At 50.8% G+C, this 25,411-nt stretch overlaps 1 protein-coding gene across 1 annotated transcript; it reads left to right on the top strand.

Annotated features, from left to right (window-relative positions):
* SLC43A3 (solute carrier family 43 member 3) lies at positions 1 to 25,411 on the top strand. Its single transcript, XM_079787212.1, has 13 exons — positions 1 to 124; positions 789 to 1,159; positions 1,818 to 1,947; positions 10,522 to 10,568; positions 14,062 to 14,138; positions 14,362 to 14,454; positions 16,825 to 16,964; positions 17,984 to 18,078; positions 19,165 to 19,338; positions 19,565 to 19,684; positions 22,348 to 22,534; positions 23,157 to 23,280; positions 23,828 to 25,411. The coding sequence occupies exons 2-13, from the start codon at positions 976 to 978 to the stop codon at positions 23,930 to 23,932; spliced, it is 1,476 nt and encodes a 491-aa protein (XP_079643338.1). The 5' UTR covers positions 1 to 124; positions 789 to 975; the 3' UTR covers positions 23,933 to 25,411.

Genomic DNA, 25,411 nt, shown 5'->3' with positions numbered 1-25,411 from the left:
CGGGTCCTTCCGGCTCCGCTCGGGGGCAGCGACAGGACTGGGAGGGGCGGCGACAAAGAGGCGCGAATCCGAACCGCGGAGAGTACAGACAGTCCACAGCCCGGAGCCCACGAGGAGGAGGCGGGTAGGGCGCCGGGGAGGGGCTGGCCCCTTGGCCACAGGACAGGGAGTAGGGGACCGGGTGGGGTGGGGGTGGGGGCGATAGACTGTGAGGCTGCTGACTCCTGGGGGCCCCTCTGCGGGGTGGGTGTGGGGTTGGGGTGAGGGCTGGGCCTCCGGGCATGCTTTCTGTCCAGATGCTGATGAGCAGAGGGGAGGGGGCGGGGACATGGGAGTCCTGGCTGAGTGTCAGGGCTGGAGGCTCCTGTTGGAGTTGGGATATTTTGGGCATTAGACGGGCCCAAGTTGTGACTAACTAACCCATGTGACCTGGGATAGGTTGACAGAATACCCCGAAGCGTTTGCTTTCCTGGCAGTAAAGGGAAGCTAACTAACCAAACACCACGTCTGCCAGATTGCCCTGAGGATTTGTGGGAACCTGTATACAGTGCCCTCACCTCCTGCGACTGGTGCAGAGTTGCTGCTGTCATTATGTCCATGGACAGTGTCCAGAATTTGGGTTCAGTTTCCGCTTCGCCACCTGCTGCCAGCGGTGGTGGAATGGCGAGGCCTTTTGCAGCTGTTTCCAACAGCTGGCCTGGCTCTCCAGTCCACAGGAAAGATTTTGCCCACCCCTGCCTCTCCCCTCCCCCTCGCCCTCACCAAGCAGCCTCTGCCTTCTTTCACAGGATCTGGACACACCCCCGACCGATGGTTTCTGCCCAAGCCCGCACCGCCAGGACCCGTGCTACGAGCACAGAAGGGCCTGCCAGAGGCATTTTCCAAGTGCTCCAGCCCCAGGCCTTGCAGCTCCTGCGGTCAGCTGGGGAGGCCACCGGAGCCAGCGGGATCTGAGGAGCGGCTGCAGCCCAGGCCATGCCGGGCCAGGGACTGCCCCTGCGCGTGGCCACCCTGCTCACGGGGCTGCTGGAATGCCTGGGCTTCGCGGGCGTCCTTTTCGGCTGGGCATCCCTGGTGTTTGTCTTCAAAAAAGAGCATTACTTTGAGGAGCTGTGTGAACCCGACGCCGGGCTGACGGGCAATGCCACGGGCATGGAAGGTAAGGGAGCGATGACTTCTCTGGGACGCCGAGTCTGGTTTCCAGGTGGTGGGAAGGGTAGGAAGGACTCCACCTCCTGGCCACCCTGCCATCCTTTCTTTTTTTTTCTTTAATATATTTTTATTGATTTCAGAGAGGAAGGGGGAGAGAGAGAGAGAGAGAGAGAGAGAGAGAGAGAGAGAGAGAGAGAGAGAAAGGAACATCAATGATGAGAGAGAATCATTGATGAGCTGCCTCCTGCACGCCGCACCCCCCACCAAGGACTGATCCCACAACCCAGGCATGAGCCCTTGACCAGACTCAAACCCGGGACTCTTCAGTCCGCAGGCTGATGCTCTATCCACTGAGCCAAACTGGCTAGGGTCCTGCCATCCTCTCTGTGGAGAAAGGGAGGGATTGTCAGCCAGCCTTCCTCTGTGCCCCAACCTTAGTCCCAGGATTGCCTGGGGAGGGACGTACCAGCTTCTGAGGGGTAATTAGGGGCAGTCACATTTCGGCTCACCTAGGGGAGAACTTTCCAGAGGCAAGCTGTCCGAGGCATCAGGGGCTGCCCCAGACGGGAGCCAGGCTGGATGCCCATCTGGCAGGAAGTCCAGGGTGGAGCAGAGGTTGGCCCCCTCCACCCCGGGCTCCTGAGCTCTTCCTGTCTCTCCTCCAGACTGCAAAGCCCAGGATGAGAGGTTCTCACTCATCTTCACCTTGGCGTCCTTCATGAACAACTTCATGACCTTCCCCACCGGCTTCATCTTTGACCGTTTCAAGACCACCGTGGCCCGCCTCATAGCCATGTAAGTCCCGGAGGCCCAGCCTGGGCACAGGTGGGCAAGAGGAGTTCCTCTGGCAGCAGCCTCACTTGAGGGAAACCCAAGCCAGGCAACTGGGCAGCCCGGCCAGGCCCTGCCCCAGGAGCTCTGCAGCGGGTGGACTCACCTTCTCCCTGCACCCTTACTTCCCTCTCCTCGCTTCCCCTTCGGCTCCACGTGAATGTGTGTTCAGCTTGATGCTGAACTGAGCAAGAGCTCAGGCCTACTCCCTGGGGCCAGGGTTACCGAATTGGCAATACCTGAAATTGCCACTCTGCCTTCTTCCTGGAGATCCTGGTCCACATCTCCTGCAAGGCCTCACACCCAGGGGGCCCAGGCTTAGTCATCCTCCTCCTCCCTCCATCGTCCCCCTAAAGGCTTAGCTGGTTATGTCTTATGGGGTTTCCAGTGGTGGAACTTCCCGTCTCTTCTGACTGAAAGGGAGACAGTGGGGTTTCCCAGGCACATGAGTCAGGGAAGGTCAGGAGCTTTATCTTGTTCACACAGGTACCACTGGTGCTGGCAGGTTCAGTGATAAGCAGCGGCTTACTGGGGGCTGATAGGACCCAAAGCAGGCACCTCCTGGCAGGTGTGTGAGAGATGAGTTGTCAGACACGGGGCCTGGAGGGCAGGAAATACCCAGAGAGTCAAGTTAGTCCCTTGCTCCTTAAGTGTTTGGGTGCAGAATGACTGTATCTCAGTTTCTTGGTCCTTATCTCCCCTCTTCCCTCCCCTTCCTTGGCCCCTAACTCTTTCCCCAGCCTTAGCATGTTAAGGAAATCCCAGTTTCCCTTTCTGTGTTTCTTCTTTCCTTTCCCACAGAACACTTCCCTTCTGACACCTCTGGTCACCAAATGGGTGGGTTTTCCCACACCTAGCAATTCTGCAACCCCAGCTGAGTGTTCCACCGTGTAACTCATTTCTGACATCCTCTGCCTGGAGACGGTGTCAGATCTCATGGGTTAAGGGTTCAGTCCCAGGAGACTGCCCCCCACTTCAGATGTCCCAGGGGGTAGATCTCCCGTGTGGGGGAGGAGGAAATTTCCCCTCTTTCCACTCTTAGTTCTTCTGGCTGATCTGATAGTTAAATTGACATGAAGAAGATTAATAGGAGAAAATAACCAAATTTAATTACATATGTACATACAGGGGTTCCATAAGAATAAGGGGCTCAAAATCTGTCATCTTGTGCTAAGGAGAAAGGGGTGGGGGTAGTGGTTTGGGACTTCAAAGGGGAGGAAGGCAATTCACATGGAGGTGGAAAAGCAAACGTTGGGTAAACAAACGTTAGCTGGACCATCTTTAACAATGGGACACAGAGGGGACTCTGATCCAGCAACCTTGCTAGGTTCAGATTAAACTGATTTTATCTGTGATGATGCCTCCCATCCTGGAGCAGGTCCTCTGAGTTTTTTTAAGCAGTTAGGGGGAAGGTCAAAGTTTCTTTCTGAGTTTGTTGTTTCTTCCAAAGAATTAGCTTAAAATAATCAGGGTCCCAAAGAGGCATATCTTGGGGTGGCAAACTCTGCTTCCATTCACCAGGTTTACCCCCAACTTCTGTTCAACTCGGCTACTGACCAGAGGTTCCCATGACCTCGTCCCCTGTGGGTTTGATTATTTGATAGAGCGGCTTACAGAACTCAGAGAAACACTTATGCTCAGCAGTTGATTAAAAGACAGGATAAAGGACACAGATAAACAGCCAGATGAAGAGATAGATCCATATTAGTCATTTTCATAAAACATTCAGGTAAAGGGAATGCAGCTTCTTTACCTAAAGCTGGGAGGGCCCCGAGCACAGGAGCGTCTGTCCACGTGGAGTTGAGGTGCTTTACCCTCCTGGAAGCTCTCTGAACCCCATACTATTGGGATTCTATGGAGGCTTCCTCAAGGAGGCATGAGCAATCATCTAGCCCCTCCCCCCCTCTCCAGACAAGTGCATGGGGGAGACCGGGCTGAAAGTTCCCAGCTTCACCTCATGGCTTAGTCTTTCTGGTGAGCAGCCCCATCCAGGAACCCACTCAGAGTTGCCTCATCAGAACAAAAGATCCTCTAGTGCTCTCATCACTTAGGAATTTCCAAGGGTTTTAGGAGCTCTGTGTCAGGGGCTGGGGACAAAGAGCAAATATATATTTCTTACTATAATATCATAGTATCACAGATCACCCCCTGGTGTGGGAGCACGAATTCCTTATAGCAAAGCAATCATAAAGTTCAAAAGATATAGCACATTATTAACCCCATTCAGTCTTAATAACTATCCAGTCCATCATCGTATCGTCTGAGAATGTCTTCCAGGGCCACTCGGGTCTGCAGGCTTCTTTTCGATCTTGCCCAGTTCCATAGGCAGGAGTGGTGTCAGCAGTTTGTTGGCTTCACCCTTCTAGGCAGCTGGTGTCATTGAGCTAAGAGACAGTATCATCTCTTTCTCAGAGCCTCTTTTGAGGTGTTAATGTAATATTGGACCTCCCTCACTACATAATGCACTTTTTACACATTCCCTTACCTCCAGCTACTATTCCTCCACTGATACCCAAACGTTTCTACCCCGCTGGTCTGGGTTGCAGGAGGCAATACTAGTCTAGCAAGTGCCCTCCCCCGCCTCTGTCCACTTCTGTTCAGATGGGGTCAGGTTACACAGGTGCAGAACTAGCGGGCTGTCTCTACCACCACCCCGTGGGCAATCTAGCAGCATTCACTGTTGGCCCCGAGTTTTGCCAGATGGACTGAAGGCACGACCTGCCCCGTGGAGCCCTTAGGAATTGTGACATAAAGGTCAAACACAGTTATAGTTTCTCGGGTAGGAATCCGCCCGCTCCCATTCCTTGTAGTGGTCCTGTGCCCAGTGGGGAGCACAGTTGAGTCGATGTGAGGCAGAAAGAATACCAGCAACTTTCCTTCCTTATGTCCTCTTCTCCGGATCCACTAGAAAAACAGGGACATCTGTCCAGTGGGGACATTCCTTTAAGTCCCCCTGATGCTGAGTCTGAGCACACACTTGTGAGTGCGCGTCAGCCAGCCCTCATGCCCTCATTTCCCCCCATTTTCCACAACCAGTGTTTCAATAGCTTGTCCCAATCCTCTATCATACCAGTACTCTGAGGATATCTCTGTCCATTGTCAGACATTAATGGGCTGTAAAGGGTGCTCCTTGGCCTGAAGAAATGATGGTCAGCCATCCAGATTGGTACAACGTTGGTTCTTTTATAGCACGCTGAGTATTTGCAGCCCCCACTGACCAGCAAAGCCCGGTCCAGAGTCAGAGTCTATTCCTGTCGGGACCATTTGTAGCTGCCCAGGGCTTGCAGCGCCAGTTTCTCTTGCCAGCTCTGTTCAGGGCCTTCCCCCCAGGGGATCTGCCACGAGGCCATCTGCAGTCTCTGTCTCTTTTGCTGGCAGGCAGAACAGCTCTTACTGGACTTTTGTGCCTTAGAGGTTGCAAGAGGGCAACGTCTAGGTCCAGCCCATCTGTGCATTGCTGCAGCAGCCCCAGGTCCCCTCATTTTATGGACCCAGGTGGCCACCTTGAGGGAGCACATAGGGACATAGGCTTGTTGATTTCAGTCATTCTCTGAGCCTGGCAAGGGGCTCTTTGGATGGACATAGTGATTTCCCCAGGGCTATACCCCATACAGGCATCCCTTTAATAGGCTAAGCTTCCGCTGCCCTCTGCCCTCTGCCCTCTGCCCTCTGCCCGTCCATGTGGCCAGGTCGTTGCCACTGCCCATGAGTCAGTAAAAACCCAAACTCAGGGCCCCTTTCCATTGTTCGGTTCTTCCGTCTTTGCTAGGAGAACAGCCTGCAGCTCAGCCACGGAGCTGATCTGTTTCTACCTTCTTTGCTCCGAGTGGTGGCCTCACAAACAGGATGTTGTCCACTCACCATGGAACTGCCATCCACAAGCCAGGCAGCTCCCTGGTGGGCAGTTAAGCGTCCTCTGTAAGGCAGTGTCCAAGTGACAGGAGCCTCTGGCAGCCCCTCACACAGGACTGGGGTCAGACCTAGGGGGAGAGCGGCTCCTGCTTGGCAGTATCTCCTCCTTGACTCCCAGGCAGTGTGATCCCGTATAAACCATTCCATTAGGGAACTCTCCTGGGCCCTGCCACCGCTTTGGGGCGTTTCTACAACATCGTCCTAGACATTGTGGTATTGCAGGTTTTAAGATCATGTTGTATTCTTTATATATATATTGATTTCAGATAGGAAGGGAGAGGGAGAGAGAGATAGAAACATCCATGATGAGAGAGAATCATTGATTGGCTGCCTCCTGCATGCCCCCACTGGGGATCAAGTCGCAACCTGGGCATGTGCCCTGACCAGGAATCGAATCAATGACCTTTTGGTTCATAAGTCAATGCTCAACCACTGAGCCATGCCGGCCGGGCATGTTGTATTCTTTAGTCATCCGTGTAGCTTCAATTCATGTCTGATCACAAGATAATAAATGCCCCTCAGGTGGAAGTTCTCTAGTTCAAAGCCCAGTAATTGTCGCTGGAAGGTGCCCACAGGCCTTTGCCATCTCCCTGGTCTAGCTCCACATGGCTGTGATCCCCAGGATGACGTATTAGCCACTCTCATAAAACATTACGCAAAGGGAACACACCGCTTCTCATAAAACCTGTTTAAACAGTCCCGCTTTCACAATCTTATCAACTCGTACATTTTCGTGTTCTCTTGCAAAAGTTGTCCCCCTCGTCAGAGCTTCACCAATGGGTTTTGGTACTTCTCTCTTTTCACCCCGGTATTTACCCACTCTTGTGTAGGAGGCTTTGGGTCCCCCGTGAGGGGGTCAAGGGACTCTGGCCCTGTTGTCAATCTTTAACTTGACGAATCTGCCACAAGCAACTGGTGCTCAGGTTTCTCATCGTCATCTCTGTCTCTGGCTTCCAACATTTTCTCACCTGGGATAAATAGATGGGACTTGTTTGGGGGCACTTAATGGCTGGGGGACCTGCAGGGGGTCCCCTTTGCCTGAAGAAATGATGGTCAGCCATCCAGATTGGTACAACCTTGGTTCTTTTATAGCACGCTGAGTATTTGCAGCTACCACTGACCAGCAAAGCCCGGTCCAGAGTCAGAGTCTATTCCTGTCGGGACCATTTGTAGCTGCCCAGGGCTTGCAGCGCCAGTTTCTCTTGCCAGCTCTGTTCAGGGCCTTCCCCCCAGGGGATCTGCCACAAGGCCATCTGCAGTCTCTGTCTCTTTTGCTGGCAGGCAGAACAGCTCTTACTGGACTTGGGTCCCCCGTGAGGGGTTTTGATATAGCATTACCAGCCAGCCTTTGGTAGTGCTGTATCAAAACCTCTGGTTTAAGGCCCACGGTGCTGGCAGGATGGGCAAGTGTAGGTTTCTTTGGGCCAGGAGGCTGAGGTCAGCGGGGCGGCGGCGTGATGAACAGAACCAGAAAACCCATTTGGGCCCAGCCAGAAGGCCGGCTCTTCTGGAGCCACTTAACATGCTAAAGGGGTTGTTTTGGGAAAAGTAGGGGCAGAAGCTCCATTCTATCACCCTGAAGTGTGTCAGGCCCTGGCTGGTGGAGGATGGCCAAAAGCCGCAGCCTTTGTGCCCAGTGTGACATTGGGTTTGGTCGCAAAGGTCAGTGTGTTCGTGACATTCCTGGAGTCCACTTTTAAGGTTGTCAAAGGAGCCAGTATCTCTTTGGTCTCATACAAAGGCAGGAAGGAAAGGCCACAATCCTAAATTTGATGGTGAAAACACAGTACTCTTTGCTTTAATCACCTATTCCTTAACCATTTAGAATTTCTACCGTGCTGCTCTGGCCGGTGGCTCAGTTGGTTGGAACATGGTCCCATGCACCTAAAGATTGTGACTTGATTTCCGATCAGGGCACATACCTAGGTTGCAGGTTCAATCCCCCATTGGGGCACATAGAGGAGGCAATTGATCGATGTTTCTCTCTCACATCAATGTTTCTCTCTCTTTCCCTTCTCTCTCTAAAATCAATTAAAAAATATCCTGAGGTGAGGATTAAAAACAAAAACCAAAAAAACCAAAATTTCTACCCTGCTAAAACCAGTCCCTAGATTCTCTCCTCTGCCTTCCCCCATTCTCTTGTTAATGAAACTAATGCAGTTATTAACATCTGTAAGAGCCTGGAGGGGAAGCAGAGACACCAAACACAATAAGGCTTCCTGAACTGTTTTTCGGTTTTGCAGTATTAGGGTTATGTGGCGTGCCCACGAGAAAGGGCCCCCTTAACCACAGCATTCACCATGACCTGGGTAACGGGCATATTCAGTGGGTCCCTGTCCTGGTCCTCATTAGAGTCACTCCCAGGTGGTTTGCATACAAAGCGTAGCAGCTGCCTCATCTGGGGTGTCCACTGGGCACAGATAGGGGGACACGGCCAGACCATGCAGTGGCTTTTTATCAAGTGCACCAGGCTGGCCCCTCCCTCGGGAACAGCCTCCTTGTGTCTGGATCACATACAGCCATCTGCGATTGTTCCATGGTGAGCTGTGGGTCCTGTCTCCACCCCGACATGCTCTTCCACCGCAGCATTCAGAACCAAAGACACAGCCCCAAGTTAGTTACCCTCACAATCCATTTCAGTAAAGCTTCCCCGGGAAGCTGATGACACCGATCCACGAACTGAAACGCCTCCTTCACGCTGTGCCCCTGGTTTCAATGGTATCTTGGTTTTGCTCTCCTCTCGCACTGATGGCCTTCAGCCTTCGTGGTGCCCGGAGATCTTAGAGGTACTTTCTGTCGTCCCTGCATAATTTTTCCCTTGGCGGGTGGCTTTGAGGCTAGCGGCTGCGGCTCAGACTGACCCAGCTCTGAACTTGGCCCAGCCTCAAGGTCTGACCCAGCACTCTCTTTTAATTTCACTTGAGCTATTACAGCTAACAGTGACCGAGAGATTATGTGTTTCACCTTTTCCTTATTAGTTTGCATTTTCTTATGCACACAGTGAACCAGTTCCCAGACAGCTGGATTCATCTCTAAATTCTGTTGATAATTTTACCTTTGGTAACTTATTGTTGCACCGCTGCTGGTCCACACCATGGGGGACCCTGTGTTCACCCAGGAATCAAAGGTGCTTCACCCCACTCCCTTTCATCCTTTCTTTTCACAAACCACTTGTTTCTGTGAGCCAGGGTCACTCTGGCCAATCCCACCTCAGCAACACCAACTGTATCGGAGAAACCTACCACTCTCCTTTCTCCTTACTTCCTCTCAGAACACTTCCCTTCTGACATTCTGGTTACCACGTGTGTGTGGAGTTTTCCCACACCGAGCAATTCTGGACACCAGCTGGGTGTCCTTCAGTGTAACTCGATTCTGACATCCTCTACCTGGAGATAGCATCCGATCCCACGAGACTGCCCCCCACATTAGATGCCAACCACAATGGTAGGTTCCCCAGGTTACCCACAACTTCGGTCAGACTTGGCTACAAATTAGAGGTTCCATGACTCCCATCCCCACCCCCTGGACTTAATTATTTGTTGGAACATCTCACAGAACTCAAGAAAGCACTGGCTTATATTTACCGGTTCATTTAAAAATATATATTTTTATTGATTTCAGAAAGGAAGGGAGAGGGAGAGAGAGATAGAAACATCAATGATGAGAGAGAACCATGGATCGGCTGCCTCCTGCACACTCCACACTGGGGATCAAGCCCACAACCTGGGCATGTGCCCTGACTAGGAATCAAACCATGACCTCCTGGTTCTTAGGTCGACGCTCAACCACTGAGCGACACCAGCTGGGCTTTACTGGTTTATTAAAGGGGAGGATCAAGGATACAGACAGACAGACAGATGAAGAGACACATTGGGTGAGGTCTGGGAGGGTCCCGAGCACAGGAGCTTCTGTCCCTGTGGAGTTGGGGTACGTCACCCTCCTGGTATGTTGGATGTGTTCACCAACCTGGAAGCTCTCCGAACCCCTTGCTATTGGGATTCTATGGAGGCTCCTCAAGTAGGCATGGTCAGTCATTAACTCCGTTTCCAACCGCTCCCCCCTCTCTAGAGAAGTTGGGGAAGGGGCAGGGGCTGAAAATTCCAAGCTTCACTTCATGGCTTAGTCTTTCTGGTGAGCAGCCCCATCCAGGAGCCCACCCAGAACGAGAAAGATACTCCTAGAGCTCTTATCACTTAGGAATTTAAAAGGGTGTTAGGAGCCCTGTGTCAGGGGCCGAGGACAAAGACCCAATTTACATTTCTCATGATAAATCACAATGTCACACTTAGGCACTACTTTTATTCCCCCATGCTTTCAAGACCCCCAAACTGCTAAGAGATCCCCATGACCTTGGGATTGTGGACTTGAATTATAGTACCCTAGAACTTTCATCTTGGGGTCTAGGTCGGTCCAGACATTTCCTTTTATAGAAAAGGCTCCTGAGGCTCAGAGAAGGGCAGTGCCTGTCCCATGGTTACACAGCCGAGAGGAATCAGGACTCAAGGTTTTGATTTGGAGACCAGGCAAATTTCTCCAAGGGACTGGCCTGGAGGGTCGTCATCTGCCCTGCCCCTCCAGCTTTCTCTTTTCTTGACGACACTCCCCATCTGCCATTGTCTATTTCAGATTTCTCTACACTAGTGCCACGCTCATCATAGCCTTCATCTCTGCAGGTGAGTGTTGTCAGGTGGAGGGAGGGACCCCTCAGGGGCACCTGGTGGATGGGGCAGGTGCAGAAGGTAATGGCAGGACACACTGACCCCTGCGGTTATGCAAACAATACAGACGTTGAGCTTGAAAGAATCCTTGAAACAATTATTGCTGGTCCATGGAAACAGTTGAGTCTACTGAGAAATTTGAAAAGTAAGGACAACGGAGGCATTGCTTCAGAGAGTAGCATTTATTCAAGAGATACATCCTGCCTCTGGTATGTGTTAAAATGCTCTGTCTCTTTTAAAAATGAAATAATAACACGAATGGTAGTTGCTTTTGAAAATAGCCTTACTGCCCTAATCAGTTTGGCTCAGTGGATAGAGTATCGGCCTGCGAACTGAAGTGTCCCAGATTTGATTCCGGTCAAGGGCATGAACCTTGGTTGCGGGCACATCCCCAGTAGGGGGTGTGCAGGAGGCAGCTGATTGATGTTTCTCTTTCATTGATGTTTCTAACTCTCTATCCTCTCCCTTCTTCTCTGTAGAAAATCAATAAAATATATATTAGAAAAAAAAAAAAAAGAAAATAGCCTTACTTAGCAGGGTAAAAGTGGACCACCCTTTGGTAGTCAAAAGTTGTCTTAAATTTGACTGGTTTACAAACATAGAAAATGTGCCAAGTCTGGGAATTCCAAGCTGGTTCATTAACCCCTTCCCCATTATGTAGCGGAGAAAACGGAAGCCAGAGAGAGAGACCTCTCTCTGACTGGCTAAGAGATGCCTTCCAACATTACTCCCCAGTGTCAGATCACGTGGCTCAGTTTTGGGGTTAGTGACAGCACCTAACGCGTGCGTATGTAAGCACCTGTGCTGAAGCTGGAGGGTGACACGGGATCATCTCCATCTGTGTCCAGTTCGGACAGGCTGGGTATCTTTGTCCAAACAGACCTCATAGCCTGGCACCTGTAGCCAGTTATTTAAAACCACTCTCCTCATCACACCACCTTCTTCTTTCCTAAAAGCTCGTAAAGGATTTTCAAGTGGCTGGGATGTGTGACTCATTTGTGAATCATTGGAGGAACAATTCCTCCTTCCTCCATTAACATAGAGCTTTTTGTTTTTGGGGAAATGTCGGGACCACACCCACCCTATTGTGAGACGAAATGCAACCAACCTTTTATGCCTTAGGAGACCCATACCTGTTATAAAGACAGAAATGGTGCGAACACAGCCCTGGGCGTTTTACCTGCTCCTTAAGGTGTAGAACAATCGTTAATTGCTTCAGCGGATATTAGGAAACACACACATGCTGCATTAACAAACACGGAGTCACCCACCTGGTGGAGAAGTTGTTCTCTTTTCTTTCCCTCTCAGTCCTCTGAGTTCATGAGTGGAGGTGTTGAGGTGGGGCTGGTGGGACTTGAACACGACGGCAGGAGCAGGTTCCAGGCTGTGAGCGTTTCGAGGGCAAATGCATCCGGTTACAATTTAATAATATTGTTTTCCTTTCATTGTATTTGTTTTCGAAGTTACTTGCTATTCATGACAAGCAACCCAGGTTGCTTTTCATTTACAGCAGTGATATGAAACTTCCCTTAAAAAAATAACAGATTTCTTTTGGATAAAAGTGAATCAAGCCTGACTGGTGTGGCTCAGTTGGCTGAATGTGGTCCCATGTACCGAGAGGCCAGGGAAATTGCCGGCTCGATCCCCAGTAGGGGGTGTGCCGGAGGCAGCTGATCAATGTTCCCCTCTCTCTCTCCCTCTTCCTCCCTCTCTCTGAAATCAATAAAAAAACATATTTTTTTTAAAAAGTGAGTGAACTTAAGGAAAACATGTTAGCAAATACTAACTGACGGGGTTAGGGTTAGGGTCTGCCTCAGGCCAGCTGGTAGTATGTGGGTTCTTGACTTCATGCCGGAAAGCTTTCACAACTTGAGTCCAGGTGACTTGACTTTTATTAAAGCTGGGGACAGTGAAGCCAGGATAGGGGTTAAGGTAGAAGCAGCAGCAGGAGAGAGCCTAGGTGGGACTCTGCTTTGCTCCCTAGAAGCGTTATTGGAAAGAAGCGAATCAAGGCCAGCGGCTGTCAGCTCCCTGAAAAGTCAGAGAAAGGGGGGCCTTGGAGATGGGTTCAGGGGGTGAGCCTGGGATGAGCTGCTGTTGCCCACTGCACCCCTAGTTGCCGTCTTGTGGGGACCCTTAGAGTTTAGGAGAAAGAAACTAAAAAAGCTCATGCCTGGGATAAGGCAAGGGCATGCGGCTGGGAGAGCCCGCGCTGGGCATCCTTTGTCTTGAGGGTTTTTATCTCCGCGGGCAAGAATCTTAGGGGAGGGTTTCAGCAGAATATTCATCAGCTTTCCGTGTGCATTTTAAATATGCTGATGCATCAGAATGAGCACGTAGGGGAGTGCGGGATTATTCTTTGGTCAGCTTTACTGTTTTGCTTTTATCTTGAGCCTGTCTGGTTCTAGTCGGGTTTTTGTTATTTGTTCCCCTGACTTCATCTGTCCTTGGGTTTGGCTGGCAGTAATTGGGACTCTGTTCTCTATCTCCCTGACCAGGGTGATTTAAGCTATTTATTCTCTGTCGGGGAGGAGAGGTAGAAACCATTTGTTCTCAAGTGTCCTTGATGAGGGTAGATCAAGTCTTGCAATTCACTAGCTGGCTGCAAGCTGCCCAAACTGGTTGGCCTTGTTTAATTTTCTTTTCTCAGTTTCCCCATTCCACTTGTCCAGGAATTTTCCTAGCTTCTTACTATCCTGCCACTCTAGGACAGGCATGGGTTATGGCCAAAATCATGAAGGTGGGCAGAAGTTCGTGGTTTGGGAAAGACTAATTATTAAGCCACCCTTCCCTCTTGGCATGTTAGTTGTTTTGCTGTTATCTAACACTTTCCAGACCTATTGTAATGATTTTTTTTTTTTTGGCGTGTCAGTCTTTTCAAGGGCAAGAAGTATTCTTTACTCAGCTTGCATTTCCAATGCCGAGCACAAGGCCTGGCTTGAAGGAAGTGCTCAAAGTTGAATGAACAAAGGAAGGATAGCTCATGGCCATTTTCTCACTGAGATCTCACAGCACCCCATGAGGCAGGAGGAGCAGGTGACTGAGCCATAGATTTAGAATCCCGCTCAAAGTCATGCCGTGAATGAGGGGCTGAGCTCGGGGAGTCCAGGCTTCTCCCCACAGTATCGGGGATGAGTGGAGGGTCGCTCTGGTTCGGTGAGGGCAGGGAGCAATGGCTTCACTATGAGTCTTCCTATATTTTTAGGGATCCTGCCACAGAACAAGGACCCGCTTTGGTGAGGACTAAGGTGATTCAGGAGACCTCTTCAGGGTCCCTCCTTTTGGGGGAGCCCAGACCAGTATCCTAAGACCCTAATGTCTAGAAGGCTGGGTAGAATTGGGGCCTTGCCTCCAGGGCTGCCGGGAATTTGAAGCAGGTGGGAGCCAGAGTTTGAGGCTCCGTGTTTGGGCCACACTGTGAACCCACCCACCTCTGTCTTTGTTCTAGGCTCAGCGATGCTGCTCTTCCTGGCCATGCCCATGCTCACCGTCGGGGGAATCCTGTTTCTGATGACCAACCTGCAGGTGGAAGCCTGCCCACATCCCAGGCACCTGGCGGGAGGCTGGGGAGGGATAAGGGCAGCGAAACACTTTTCCACATCAGCTGCCTCAACAGGGGGCTGGCCCAAGCCAGGGTGGTGGCTGCTGGGTGGAAGGTGGTCTGGGTATAATGATGGCCTGGCACAGGCTGGGTGCACATTGCTTCCATGAATATGTAGGTGACTCAGGCTGGTTATATGTTCTCCAGGTTGGGAACCTATTTGGCAAACACCGCTCGACCATCATCACCCTCTACAATGGAGCATTTGACTCTTCTTCAGCTGTCTTTCTCATCATTAAGGTAAAAATTAGCACCAGCCAAGCTTTATTGAACACTTACGTATGCCAGACACCTATCTAGTAAACTTTGCATGATTTCTCTCCATCATCCCTTCTGCAGCTTGAGATGTGACATTTGAGCTTGACAACAGGCCTGTCTGGTTCTAGAGCCTGAGCTTGTAAGCCTTTAGCCCCCTTTTTAAACTTAATAGGATTTTGGGCAGAAGCTAAGGGAAGGCATGGCTATGATGTGCTTGGGTCAGTGTTGGGCATAGGGTGGCATCCCTTTGCCATGGGATGTTTGCACCTGTGAGCCTCTTGTTTGGACAAGGAGGTGGGAGGTGGCTAGAAGGGACTGCAGGAGCAGATCCTGAGGCCTCTCCAGCTCTCCTAAAGGCTACTGCTGGGGTTCAGGAGGATGGGTTGTTGCCAGGCTATTTGTGGCCCATCCAATAGCCATTCCACCTTCTTCACTGCGCTGATGATTTCATCTGGGCAGTGAAGTGCTAAGCCCAGGGGATGAATCTTGACTTATCTAAATCACTGACAATCCCTTTCCTCCTTGTTAGTGGGGGAAGAGGTGGTTTTAGTTAATGAGATGAAGGGGGTAGATATTGGAAGGGGATATTTCCCTTTCTGATGGAAGGTGAGAGCAGAGCGAAAAGAAAGCCTTTCTCCTTGGTCCCCTTCCCACCCTTCCTCTTTGTATGTGGATGTGATAGCTGGAAATGTGGCAGCCATACTGTGATTATGAGGCAACTAGCTGCAGGACAAAAGTTAGTACACTAAGAATGAGCGAAAAGAATGAGAGTGTGAGTCTTGGACACCCCAACCTGACAAACCTGGAACTTCCCTTTGGGCTTTGTGTTAGGCCAGAGGCAAAGCTTGTGGGCCATGGGGGAAGATTAGGAGGGTCTCTGGGAGTCACCGTCCAGACATGAGACTAGCTTAGTCCCATGAGCACCTTGGCTTGAAAGGTCACCTAAAGACCGAGCCTCTGGGGTACTTACTCAAGCCTTCCTACCTCTGGTGTAAGAGCCACTTTCTGGGTTGACCCTCCTTCCCCTGGATGTGTCTCCCTTCCCCTCCTCCCTCCTTAGAGTTGGAAGAAGAGAAAGGGCCAGAGCAAGAGCTGGAGTTCTTAGTGCACTCTGACCTTGTTACTGCCTACTCTGACCTTGAGCAACTCGTTGCTCCTCTCTGGATGTCACTTTTACCCTCCGTAAAATGAGGGAGTTGGGCTAGATTAATGGTCTTTAAACTAAGTGTTGAGGAACATTGAAGGATTCCCTTTGATGTTATGCCCTTCACCAAGGAGAATGAGGGAAGAATGACTGGGACGCTCTCTACTGATGTGTTTCATGAGTTGAATTTTTGTGTATAATTTTTGTTTGGACCAAAAAAGACTTTGTTGCTATTGGGGGGGGGGGGGGGAAAGGTTAGGAGGCCCCCAAGAAGCCATACTTGGAGGCTCTACAAGGCTGTGGGAATGATGGCATGTTGCTTCCCCTGCTGCTGGTTAAGCCTCAGGGTGAGGGTGAGGCTCTGTGTGTACCAGGTCCCCTTGGTCAGCTTCCAGGATGGAGGGCAAGAAGACTTATTCTTGGAAATGGGGGGTCCTGCCATTGCTTCTTTTTAAAAAATATTTTTATTGATTTCAGAGAGGAAGGAAGAAGGATAGGAAGATAGAAACATCAATGATGAGAGAGCATCATTGTTTGGCTGCCTCCTGCATGTCTCCTACTGTGGATCAAGCCTGCAACCCAGGCATGTGCCCTGACCGGGAATCGAACTGTGACCTCCTGGTTCATAGGTCAATGCTCAACCGCTGACCCACACCAGCAGGGCTGCCCTTGCTTCTTACACTGACATTTTTTTGTGTGACAAAATATGTATAACATAAAATTTACTATCCTAGCCATTTTTAAGTGTAAGGTTCAGTGGCATTAAGTTATTTCATATTGTTGTACAACCATCACCACCATCCATCCCCAGAACTCTTTTCGACCTTGTAAAACTGAAACTCTGTGCCCATTAAACAATAACTTCCTGCTCCCCCTCTACCAGCTCCTGGAAACCACCATTCTATTTTCTGTTCCTGTGAATTTGGCTACTCCAAGTACCTTATAGAAGTGGAATCACATAGTATTTGTCCTTTTGTGACTGGCTTATTTCACTTAGCAGAGTGTCCTTAGGGTTCATCCATGTTGTAGCATGTGGCAGAATTTTCTTTCTTTTTTAAGCTGAATAATATTTCATTGCATGTATAACCACAGTTTATTTATCCATTCATTTGTGGATGGACACTTGGGTGCTTCCACCTTCCGGATGTTGTGAAAACTCTTGCTTTGAACATGGGTGTTACACTAAGTTTTTCCTCCTTTTTCTGCAGCTCCTTTATGAAAAGGGCATCAGCCTCAGGGCCTCCTTCATCTTCCTCTCTGTCTGCAGTGTGTGGCATGTTGGGCGTACTTTCCTCCTGATGCCCCGGGGGCACATCCCCTACCCACTGCCCCCCAACTACAGCTATGGGTAAGGACTGTTGATCTGGTGATTGCTGGCCAGAGCCCCTCAGGTGACCTGAGGTAGGAAGCAGTGGGCATGACAGACATGGTGATAGTAGGGCAGAGGAAACCTGTTACAGAAGAGGAAGAATAGAACAGGGGTGTATCGGTTAGCTATTGCTGCATAACAAACAACCCCAAAACTCAGTGGTCTAAAACATTAAGCATTTATTCTTTTTCATAAGTCTGTGGGTAGCTGGCTAGTTCATCTGATCACTAGACTAGCTGGGGGCTGGATGGTGGTCATTTACGGTGACAGGGAGGTCTGGGTCACCTGGCTGTCATCCTCCAGCAGGCTAGCTTGGGCTTATTCACATGGTGGTTCCAGGGTTCGAGAGAGGTTTCCTAAAGTTGAGAGTTGGAATTGGTACAACTTTGTGTCTGCTTCATCCTCTTAGCTGACGCTGCTGACAAGGCTGGCCCAAACTCAGGGGGTGGGGCACAGTTGGAGCTGCAGTCCCTTTGCATAGGGTGGGGAACAGAGGAGGTGAAGGAAAATGCGACTGTTTGTAGTCCATCACCACCAACAGCAGAGGGAGGGCACGCGTTTGCCGCTCACTTACTGTTTGCAGACCTTGTGCTCTCTTGTTTCGTCTCTTGAACATCCTATCGGTTACATATCCTCTTCTTCATTTTCCAAATGGGAAAGTGGAAGCTCAGAAGGGTTAAGTATGAGCATGTTGCCAGCTAGGAAGAGGCACAGCTGGGATTTGAACCCAGGTGTGTTCTACTCGTCCCACACTTCCCAAACTTTGCTGCATATGAGAATCACTGGGATCACTTGGAGGTCTTTGAAAAATACGGAAACTTGGATCCCACGCCCAGGCATTCTGATTTCACTGGCCTGGGCTGCGACCTGGGCATCGGGGTTGGTGAAAGGTGATTCCAATGTGCAGTGACATTGGAGGGCCACTCCACTGTGTCCTCCAGCCTGAACCCCAGGCTCCGCTCACAGTCCTCGGGCGGGTGGGGCTTCTGTTTCCACAGCCTGTGCTCTGGGACTGGCACCAGAGAGAAGAAGGAGACAGCCGAGTCCAAAGAGCTGGATCTACAGGCCAAGGAGTTCCTGCCACCAAAGGAAGGTGAGCCCTGCTGGGTAAGCCATTTCCCCTTCAGAGCCTGCCTTTCCCTGCGGCTGACCTGGCTCCACACCTCCAGAGCTCCCCCAGGGCTCAGAGTCAGGAAAGGCAGGTGGAAAAGGACCTGTAGGATCTTCTCAACCCCCTCATTTGATAGAGGGTCCAGAGAGAGGCAAGACTTTTGTTTCTTCTCCGTTTTCTGTTCCTCTTTCTCATCTCCTCATCTCCCCTTCCCCACTGAACTCATTCTTTGATCATTGTCTTCCTTCCCCCTAACTTCTTAGTCCCAAGTCTGGCTTATTTGTCCCCATTTCTGCAGGTCTCCTGGGTCTGCCTTCTCTCACTGTCCCATCTCCATTGCCTCCTCCTTTCCCTCCTCTGTCTGTTTCGGGTCTTTGGTATAAACATCACCAACCACTGCTGGCTAAGGTAGAAACAAGAATAGGATTCCGGGAAGCTCACAAAATCAAGGGAAAATTAACTTGCCAGGCTCCAGGAAGAGCAGAATCAGGGGTCCTAGTCCAAACTCACAGCCCGTCTGCTTCTCCAGGAAGAACGATCGATTGGTTCACCTTGGGTGAGGCACAGAACATAGGACTCATGGTCCCATCAGACCACGAAGAACAGGGCAGGGGACATTTCCAGAAGAAACCTGGATCCTGGGACCAAACAAAACTGGGGGGGATGGGGAGCAGGCAAAACAGCAGCTGGCTACCACTAACCCTCCGCTCATCTCTACCATTCTCCTCTCCTTGTCTTTCTGTTCACCACCCTGGCTGAGAAAGATTGATATAAAGTGTTAGTGCAAAAAGTGGTGTTGAATTCAAGCTATGAAAGACAGATGAGAGAGATTTCAACAGACAGAGAACACAGGGAGGGTCATTCAAGGTGGTAGAGCCGATGACAAAGGCTTAGAGGTGGGGATGTGTGAGTTGCAGACAGCTCAGACTGCTCGCTGGATGAGTTCTAGAAGGCCAGAAGAGAAGGCGAACTTGGACCTCAGGCTGTCCCACGATGGCCTCTACATTCTTGCCCATCCCAGCCTTCCACTTGCCTTGTAATTCATGCCAGACCCTCCTTTCCCGACAGAGATCCCAGGACCAGGGCAGCTGGAGGAGCCCCGTTCTTTCAAGAGCTCTGTTCTCTCCCGGCGCTTTGCCTGGCACCTGGTGTGGCTGTCTGTGATACAGTTGTGGCACTACCTCTTCATTGGCACCCTCAACTCTCTGCTGACCAACTTGGCCAGTAGGGACAGGGCACTGGGTATGTGGCAGGGCTGGGAGGCAGCCCACTGCATATCCCACTGGGGACTTGGAACCTCGCGGGTGTGGGGGTGCTAAGCTCAGCAGGGCTATGTGCTCCAGAGAGAGATCTGAGCAGGGATATGGGCAGGAGGATCAGGCTGGGTAAGGGCAGGAGGGGTAGAGTCCTCTCCTGTAAGAAAGTTCTGGAAATTTCTTACCACCCAACTCCCCTCTGTCCTCTGCAGTCAGCAGCTACACAAATGCCTTTGCCATCACTCAGTTCTTTGGAATGCTGTGTGCCCCCTGGAACGGCCTGCTCATGGACCAGCTTAAGCAGAAGTACCAAAAGGAAGCGAGAAAGACAGGTGAGAACTGGGCTCCTCAGGATCAAGGAGCAGGAGGGGAGAGGTCTTCATTGACCTCCATGCCCATCTTCTCTTTGTTCTTAATTTTTTTTTGTACTTGAATCCATCCATCCATCCATCCATCCATCCATCCATCCACTCACCCACTAGTCATTGAGTGCCAATTATGTGCCATCCACAGTTCCACATGCAACAATGGATGAGGCAGATATGACCTTGTTGTCAAGCTGTTCTCAGTCTATAGGTTGGAGAAAGGCAATTATCAGTCATTGCAGTCCATGAAGTAAACCTGCAGGGGGCTATGGGGACACGAAGAAGGGCACAAAACCTGGTCCAAGAGAGGATGGGATTGGTGTCAGGGAAGGCTTCCTAGAGGAAGTGGCATCTGAGCCGGGACCTGAAGGATGAGTAAGATGTGAGGAGTGAAGAGGAGGGTCCTGGGAGTGGCCCAAGAATATAGTGGGGTTAAGATGGTGAAGGAGAGAGCGAAACATTGAGGAATCTGGGGAATTCCAGAAAGTGCTTCAGACTTGCCAGGGCACAGAGTGCTGGGGAGTGGTGGGAAAGGGGTGGAGAAAGAGAAGGAAGAAGGGGCAGGTGGCACACCAGGCCAAGCTCCTTGGAGGTGTTGAAGGAAGAGAGGAGCACCGAGGTATATTAACCTGTGGAGGTCGGGGGTGGGGAGAGACTAAAGTAGAGTAACTGGCCCTAACCGGTTTGGCTCAGTGGATAGAGCATCGGCCTGCGGACTGAAGGGTCCCAGGTTCGATTCCGGTCAAGGGGATGTACCTTGGTTGTGGGCATATCCCCAGTGGGGGGTGTGCAGGAGGCAGCTGATCGATGTTTCTCTCTCATCGATGTTTCTAGCTCTCTATCCCTCTCCCTTCCTCTCTGTAAAAAATCAATAAAATATATTTTTAAAAAATAAAATAAATAAAGTAGAGTAACTGTTCTGCAGTTTCATCCATACCCCTCCCCCACTTTCTGGCACTGCTTCTCTCCTACCCCAGCTGGATGGAGTCTGTGAAAGCAAGTTTCAGACATCAAATCATTTCATCTGTAAACACTTCAGTTAGTATCTCTAACAAATGAGGCCTCTCTTACTCACACATCCCTATAATGTCATTATCACCCCTAAAACACCCCCAGTAGTTTCTTACTATCATCTACTAAGCAGTTCTGTTCAGATTTCTCCAGTTGTTTCAAATAGGTCTTTTTACAGTTGCTTTGTTCAAATTAGGGTCCACATAGTGTATTTTTTTTATTCAAGAAAAATAATCTTACATATAACAATATTACATGCAATAAACATTAATACTTCAAGAATAAAAGGATTTTAAGTATAATAATATTACCCACACTGTATTTTTGTTTGGTGTTCCTTTTCTGTCTTTTAAAATCTGTATCCTGCTCTCACTTTTCCTCACCCTGTTGTTTATTTGTTGAAGAAACCGGGTCATTTGGCCTGTCAAATCTCCCAATTTTGGATTTGGCATCCTTTTCCTGTCACTGAAAAAATGTCTGTTCTATTGGGTATTTCTTGTAAACAGGCAGATTGGAGGCTGAGAAGTCTTGGTGTAATATTTTTTGGTGAGAATGATTCAGCGCTGGAGCTCAGTGGGCCCCTGGTACCGTTGTCCCTGCTTTATGATGTTAGGATTGATCAGTGGGTTCAGACATCGTCCGTCCGATGGCCCATTATAACGTTTCCCATCAGCTGCCTGCCTAATGATTTTAGCCACCATTGAGGATCAATGCCTGGACCCATTATTGTATTAGGGTTACAAAATGGCGATTTTCTATTCCTAGCTTCCCTCTCATTTTTAATAGCTAGAATTCCCCTGGAAAGAGGAACTTTCCCTTATGATCTGTTTGTTATCCTGAAAGAAATGCTTGGTGGTTCCTGTTTGCATTTCATAATAATGACGTTGCCTTAGCAACCTCTAGGGTGACTACCCGTTGTTTGTCTTTGAGAGTTTCATTTTAAATATATTTGAATGTATTTCTATCAACATTCTTCTGGATGCCCGAATTGTCCCATCTTTGGCCAATGGGAATTTTACCAATCCAGTACCTGTGACCTCTAGGCGTAATCCTCTCGGGTTTAGGGGGTGGTTTTGTCAGCTTGACTACAGTGACTCCATTTGGTTTCTTCACTCTTTCCTCACCCCTGTCCCGTTCCACAGGGATCTGCCCTCATCCCTTGGGCTGCTGACTGGTTCTCCGGTGTGTGGCTGCAATGGAGTTGATGTGGCATTCCCCTCTTGGTGGCTATTTGGATGGTTTCCAGTCTTTGGCCATCACCTGTAGTGCTACTGAGAAAAACTGGCTTTGGGTTGGAGGGGGCCAGAGCTGATACGGGCCCAAGTCAGAGGTCATTGTAAGAATCTATGAGTGAGTTGATGGTGGCCTACGACCAGAAAGCGCCAGTGGGGATGGAGAGTAGTGGATACATCTGAATGATATTTAAGTGGTGATTATCAACATTGACGATGGATTGGAGAAGGGGCCTGTGGGAGAAGGAGGATTCAAGAATGACCCCAGGCTTTGGCCTGGATGGTTGGGCGCATGGTGGCTCCTCCTTTTCCCCCCATCTTCTCGCCTCCTCCCTGCCCTCCATGGTGCCCCCTCCAGGCAGCCTCTCCTCTCCCGCCTTGAACCAGGTTCTTCGGCCTCAGTCGCGGCCCTTTCCGCAGCGGTGCCTTCGCTGGCCCTGACGTCTTTGCTGTGCCTGGGCTTTGCCATCTGTGCCTCGGTCCCCGTCCTCCCTCTCCAGTACGGCACCTTCGTCCTGCAAGTGATCAGCCGCTCTTTCCTCTACGGGGGCAACGCTGCCTTCCTCACCCTCGCGTAAGTGGGGTTGGGGTGCGTTACATAATGGGGGACACACTGGGGCAAGAAGAAGTGTGTTGGCGGTAAGAAATCAGGAGGTGAGGATGGACCTGGCGGTGGTCAGGTGAGGGAGACAGGGTCTGGGAGCATGTGGAGGGGGTGATGCCTGGAGGTGGGAGCTGGTGGGAGCCTTCACATCAGCTCTTCCCTCTGCCTCTGTTATCTGTCCAGTGAACTCCTATTCACCCTGCAGGGCCCTCTGTTCCAACTCTCCCAGGATAGAAAGTTTCTTTCTTTGTGCCTTTGGCACCCAACCTAGTCTTGCTTCCTCAGCGCTTGCATCGTCCGGCATAGAGTGATCTGTTGATGTGTCTGTCCTTTCCTTGAGGCCTCCCTGGGGCACAGCCTGTGTCTGGGTCCCTGCTGGTTTCCCAGGGCCCGGCACAATGCCTTCTCTGTGCTCTGTAGTTTGAAAGGCTGAGCCACGGCAGGGGGGGAAGGCTTCGTGGGGGTGGGTGGGTGAAGGCAAGCCTAGGACAGGGGAGTCGGGAGCAAGTGGCTGACAAAGGCCCACCGAGGCTAGGCCCCTACTGGGGGGAGGGACCCTGAAGCTCACTGGAACCCCCTTGTCTCTCCCCAGCTTCCCTTCCGAGCACTTTGGGAAGCTCTTTGGGCTGGTGATGGCCCTGTCAGCCATTGTGTCTCTGCTGCAGTTCCCCATCTTCATACTCATCAAAGGTCCCCTCCAGAACGACCCGTTCTATGTGAGTACCCTGGGGACAGCAGGGGTCCTGGCCTTTGACCAGCCAGGACATGCAGCCTGGGGTAATTCTATGGTACCCCAGCAGGGGGCACCCCCAAACCTGAAAGTGCCCTGACCACCGCACAGCTGTCAGCCGCATTTAAAAGGTCAGCAAAGTGTAGAACCAGAGTTCCAATCAGTTGTTGGGAGGAAAAGAAAGGACTGAACCTACAACTGAGGAGAATTGCTAGATTGACATTGGACGACCCTCACTTAATAGTCAGGAGGGGTGTGTTTAGCTGGGGCCTCCACCCAACTTCCCACATGACCTTGCGCAGGTCACTGGCTGCTCTGGAAGCCTGTTTCTTCGCCTGTGACATGGGCATAAGATCCTTTCCCCAGCCTGCTCCGCAGAGCAGAATGAAAAGTACCCGCTAGTCTTTTCTTGAGACACTATGGTGTCTGAGTGGACAGTGGAAGAGGAACCAGGCAGAATTCTGGTCCCTTTGCTGGTGGTAGATGCTGCTGAGAGTCCTGGGTTCCACCTCACTCCGCCCCTCCCCCTCCAGGTGAATGTGATGCTGGTGCTGGTCACTCTCCTGACCTTCGTCCACCCAGTCCTGGTGTACCGCGAGTGCCGGCAGAAAGCAACCGCCCCTGCAACCACCTTTTAACCCTCCGGAGGCTTTTGCTTATCTTTCTTGGAGAACCCGTGTCCAGAAAGACTTTGCCTACCCTGGCTACTTGTATTAAGTAGCCATTATTATTATTATTATTTGTTAAATATATTTTTATTGACTTCAGAGAGAGGAAGAAAGAGGGAGAGAGAGATAGAAACATCAACGATGACAGAGATTCATTGATTGGCTGCGTCCTGCACGCCCCACACTGGGGATCAAGCCCGCAACCCAGGCATGTGCCCTGACCGGGAATCAAACCGTGACCTCCTGGTTCATAGGTCAATGCTCAACCAATGAGCCATGCCGGCTGGGCAAGTAGCCATTATTTTATCTTTTTTTTTTTTTTTTTAAATAACATGTATTTAACTGCCAGCGAGACTGTTGATCAGCAGGAAAGGAATCTCAGTTGCCAGGCTGATTGACATCATGTAGACCCGAGGCAAAGGCACGTGGAGATTTTCTTTCGGTCCCGGGCAGGAGGCCCAGAGCCTCGGCAGACTTGGCCCAGGGTCTCAGCAGACTTGGCCCAGGGAAGGTGCTGTGATGATTGGCCCTGAAGCCCGGATGTGCCTGGGCTCTGTGCTGTCAGGTGGTTTTCCAGGTGAAGTGCCAGGTCAGGTCGTCATGCCTCAGCTACACTGTCTGGCATCTAGAGGTGGCACCCAGCTCGCCCTCACAGGCACAGCCTTGGTGGTAGGATGGCAGTGAGCTGTGGGGAGAAAGAGGAGCAGATGGGGTGGGGGTGGGGTCCCTGGACCTAAGTCCCAGCTCTGCTACTGATGCTGGAGGACCTGAGGCAGACCCTTGTCTGGTCTAAGCATCCATCTTCCCATCTGTAAAACAAGAGGGTTCTGGAGTTGGAGGCTCTTCCTGATGTTCTGGAAGGCTTTAAGAACAGTGACGGAGTCAGGCCACCCAAGGAGCCTTGGGAACCAGCTGGCCTGCTTGACCGATGGATTTCCGACGAAGCCTTTTGGGGAGTTTTCATCTTCAAGAAGGGGCATGATTACTTAAACTTAGAGTGTTAAACAAAAGATTTCTCTGGGGGATAATTTTGAGATAAATAAAGCATCTCTGCCTAAGGCAACTATTGCTCCGCCTCTCCAGGCTTTGGGGCTGTGTGTGTGTGTGTGTGTGTGTGTGTGTGTGTGTATGTGTGTGTGTGTGTGTGTGTGTGTGTGCGCGCGCGCGTGCGTGCATGTGGGCATGGGTGTGTATTCCTGCCTGGTCCCCAGCCTGGGGCAGTGAGCACCCAAGTGGAGGTGGAGGAATCTGACTGCCGCATCCTGGTGTGGCTGCTGGACCCACAGGTGGAACAGAGGCCCTGAGACTGGGATCCACCCACCTGGTCCTGGGATGAGGGCTTGAGACCCCCTGCCCCAAGGAATCTCTTCCTTTGTCTCCTCTTCTTCCCCACCCCACCTTCACCTCTACACTGCACCCCGCCCCCCCTTGCTGGGAACACTAGGTGAG

The sequence above is a fragment of the Cnephaeus nilssonii genome (assembly GCF_951640355.1).
Source record: "Cnephaeus nilssonii genome assembly, chromosome: 13".
In the NCBI taxonomy this organism is placed as follows: domain Eukaryota; kingdom Metazoa; phylum Chordata; class Mammalia; order Chiroptera; family Vespertilionidae; genus Cnephaeus; species Cnephaeus nilssonii.
Note: the sequence above shows the minus strand (reverse complement) of the source record. Positions and strands in the feature narration are given on the sequence as shown.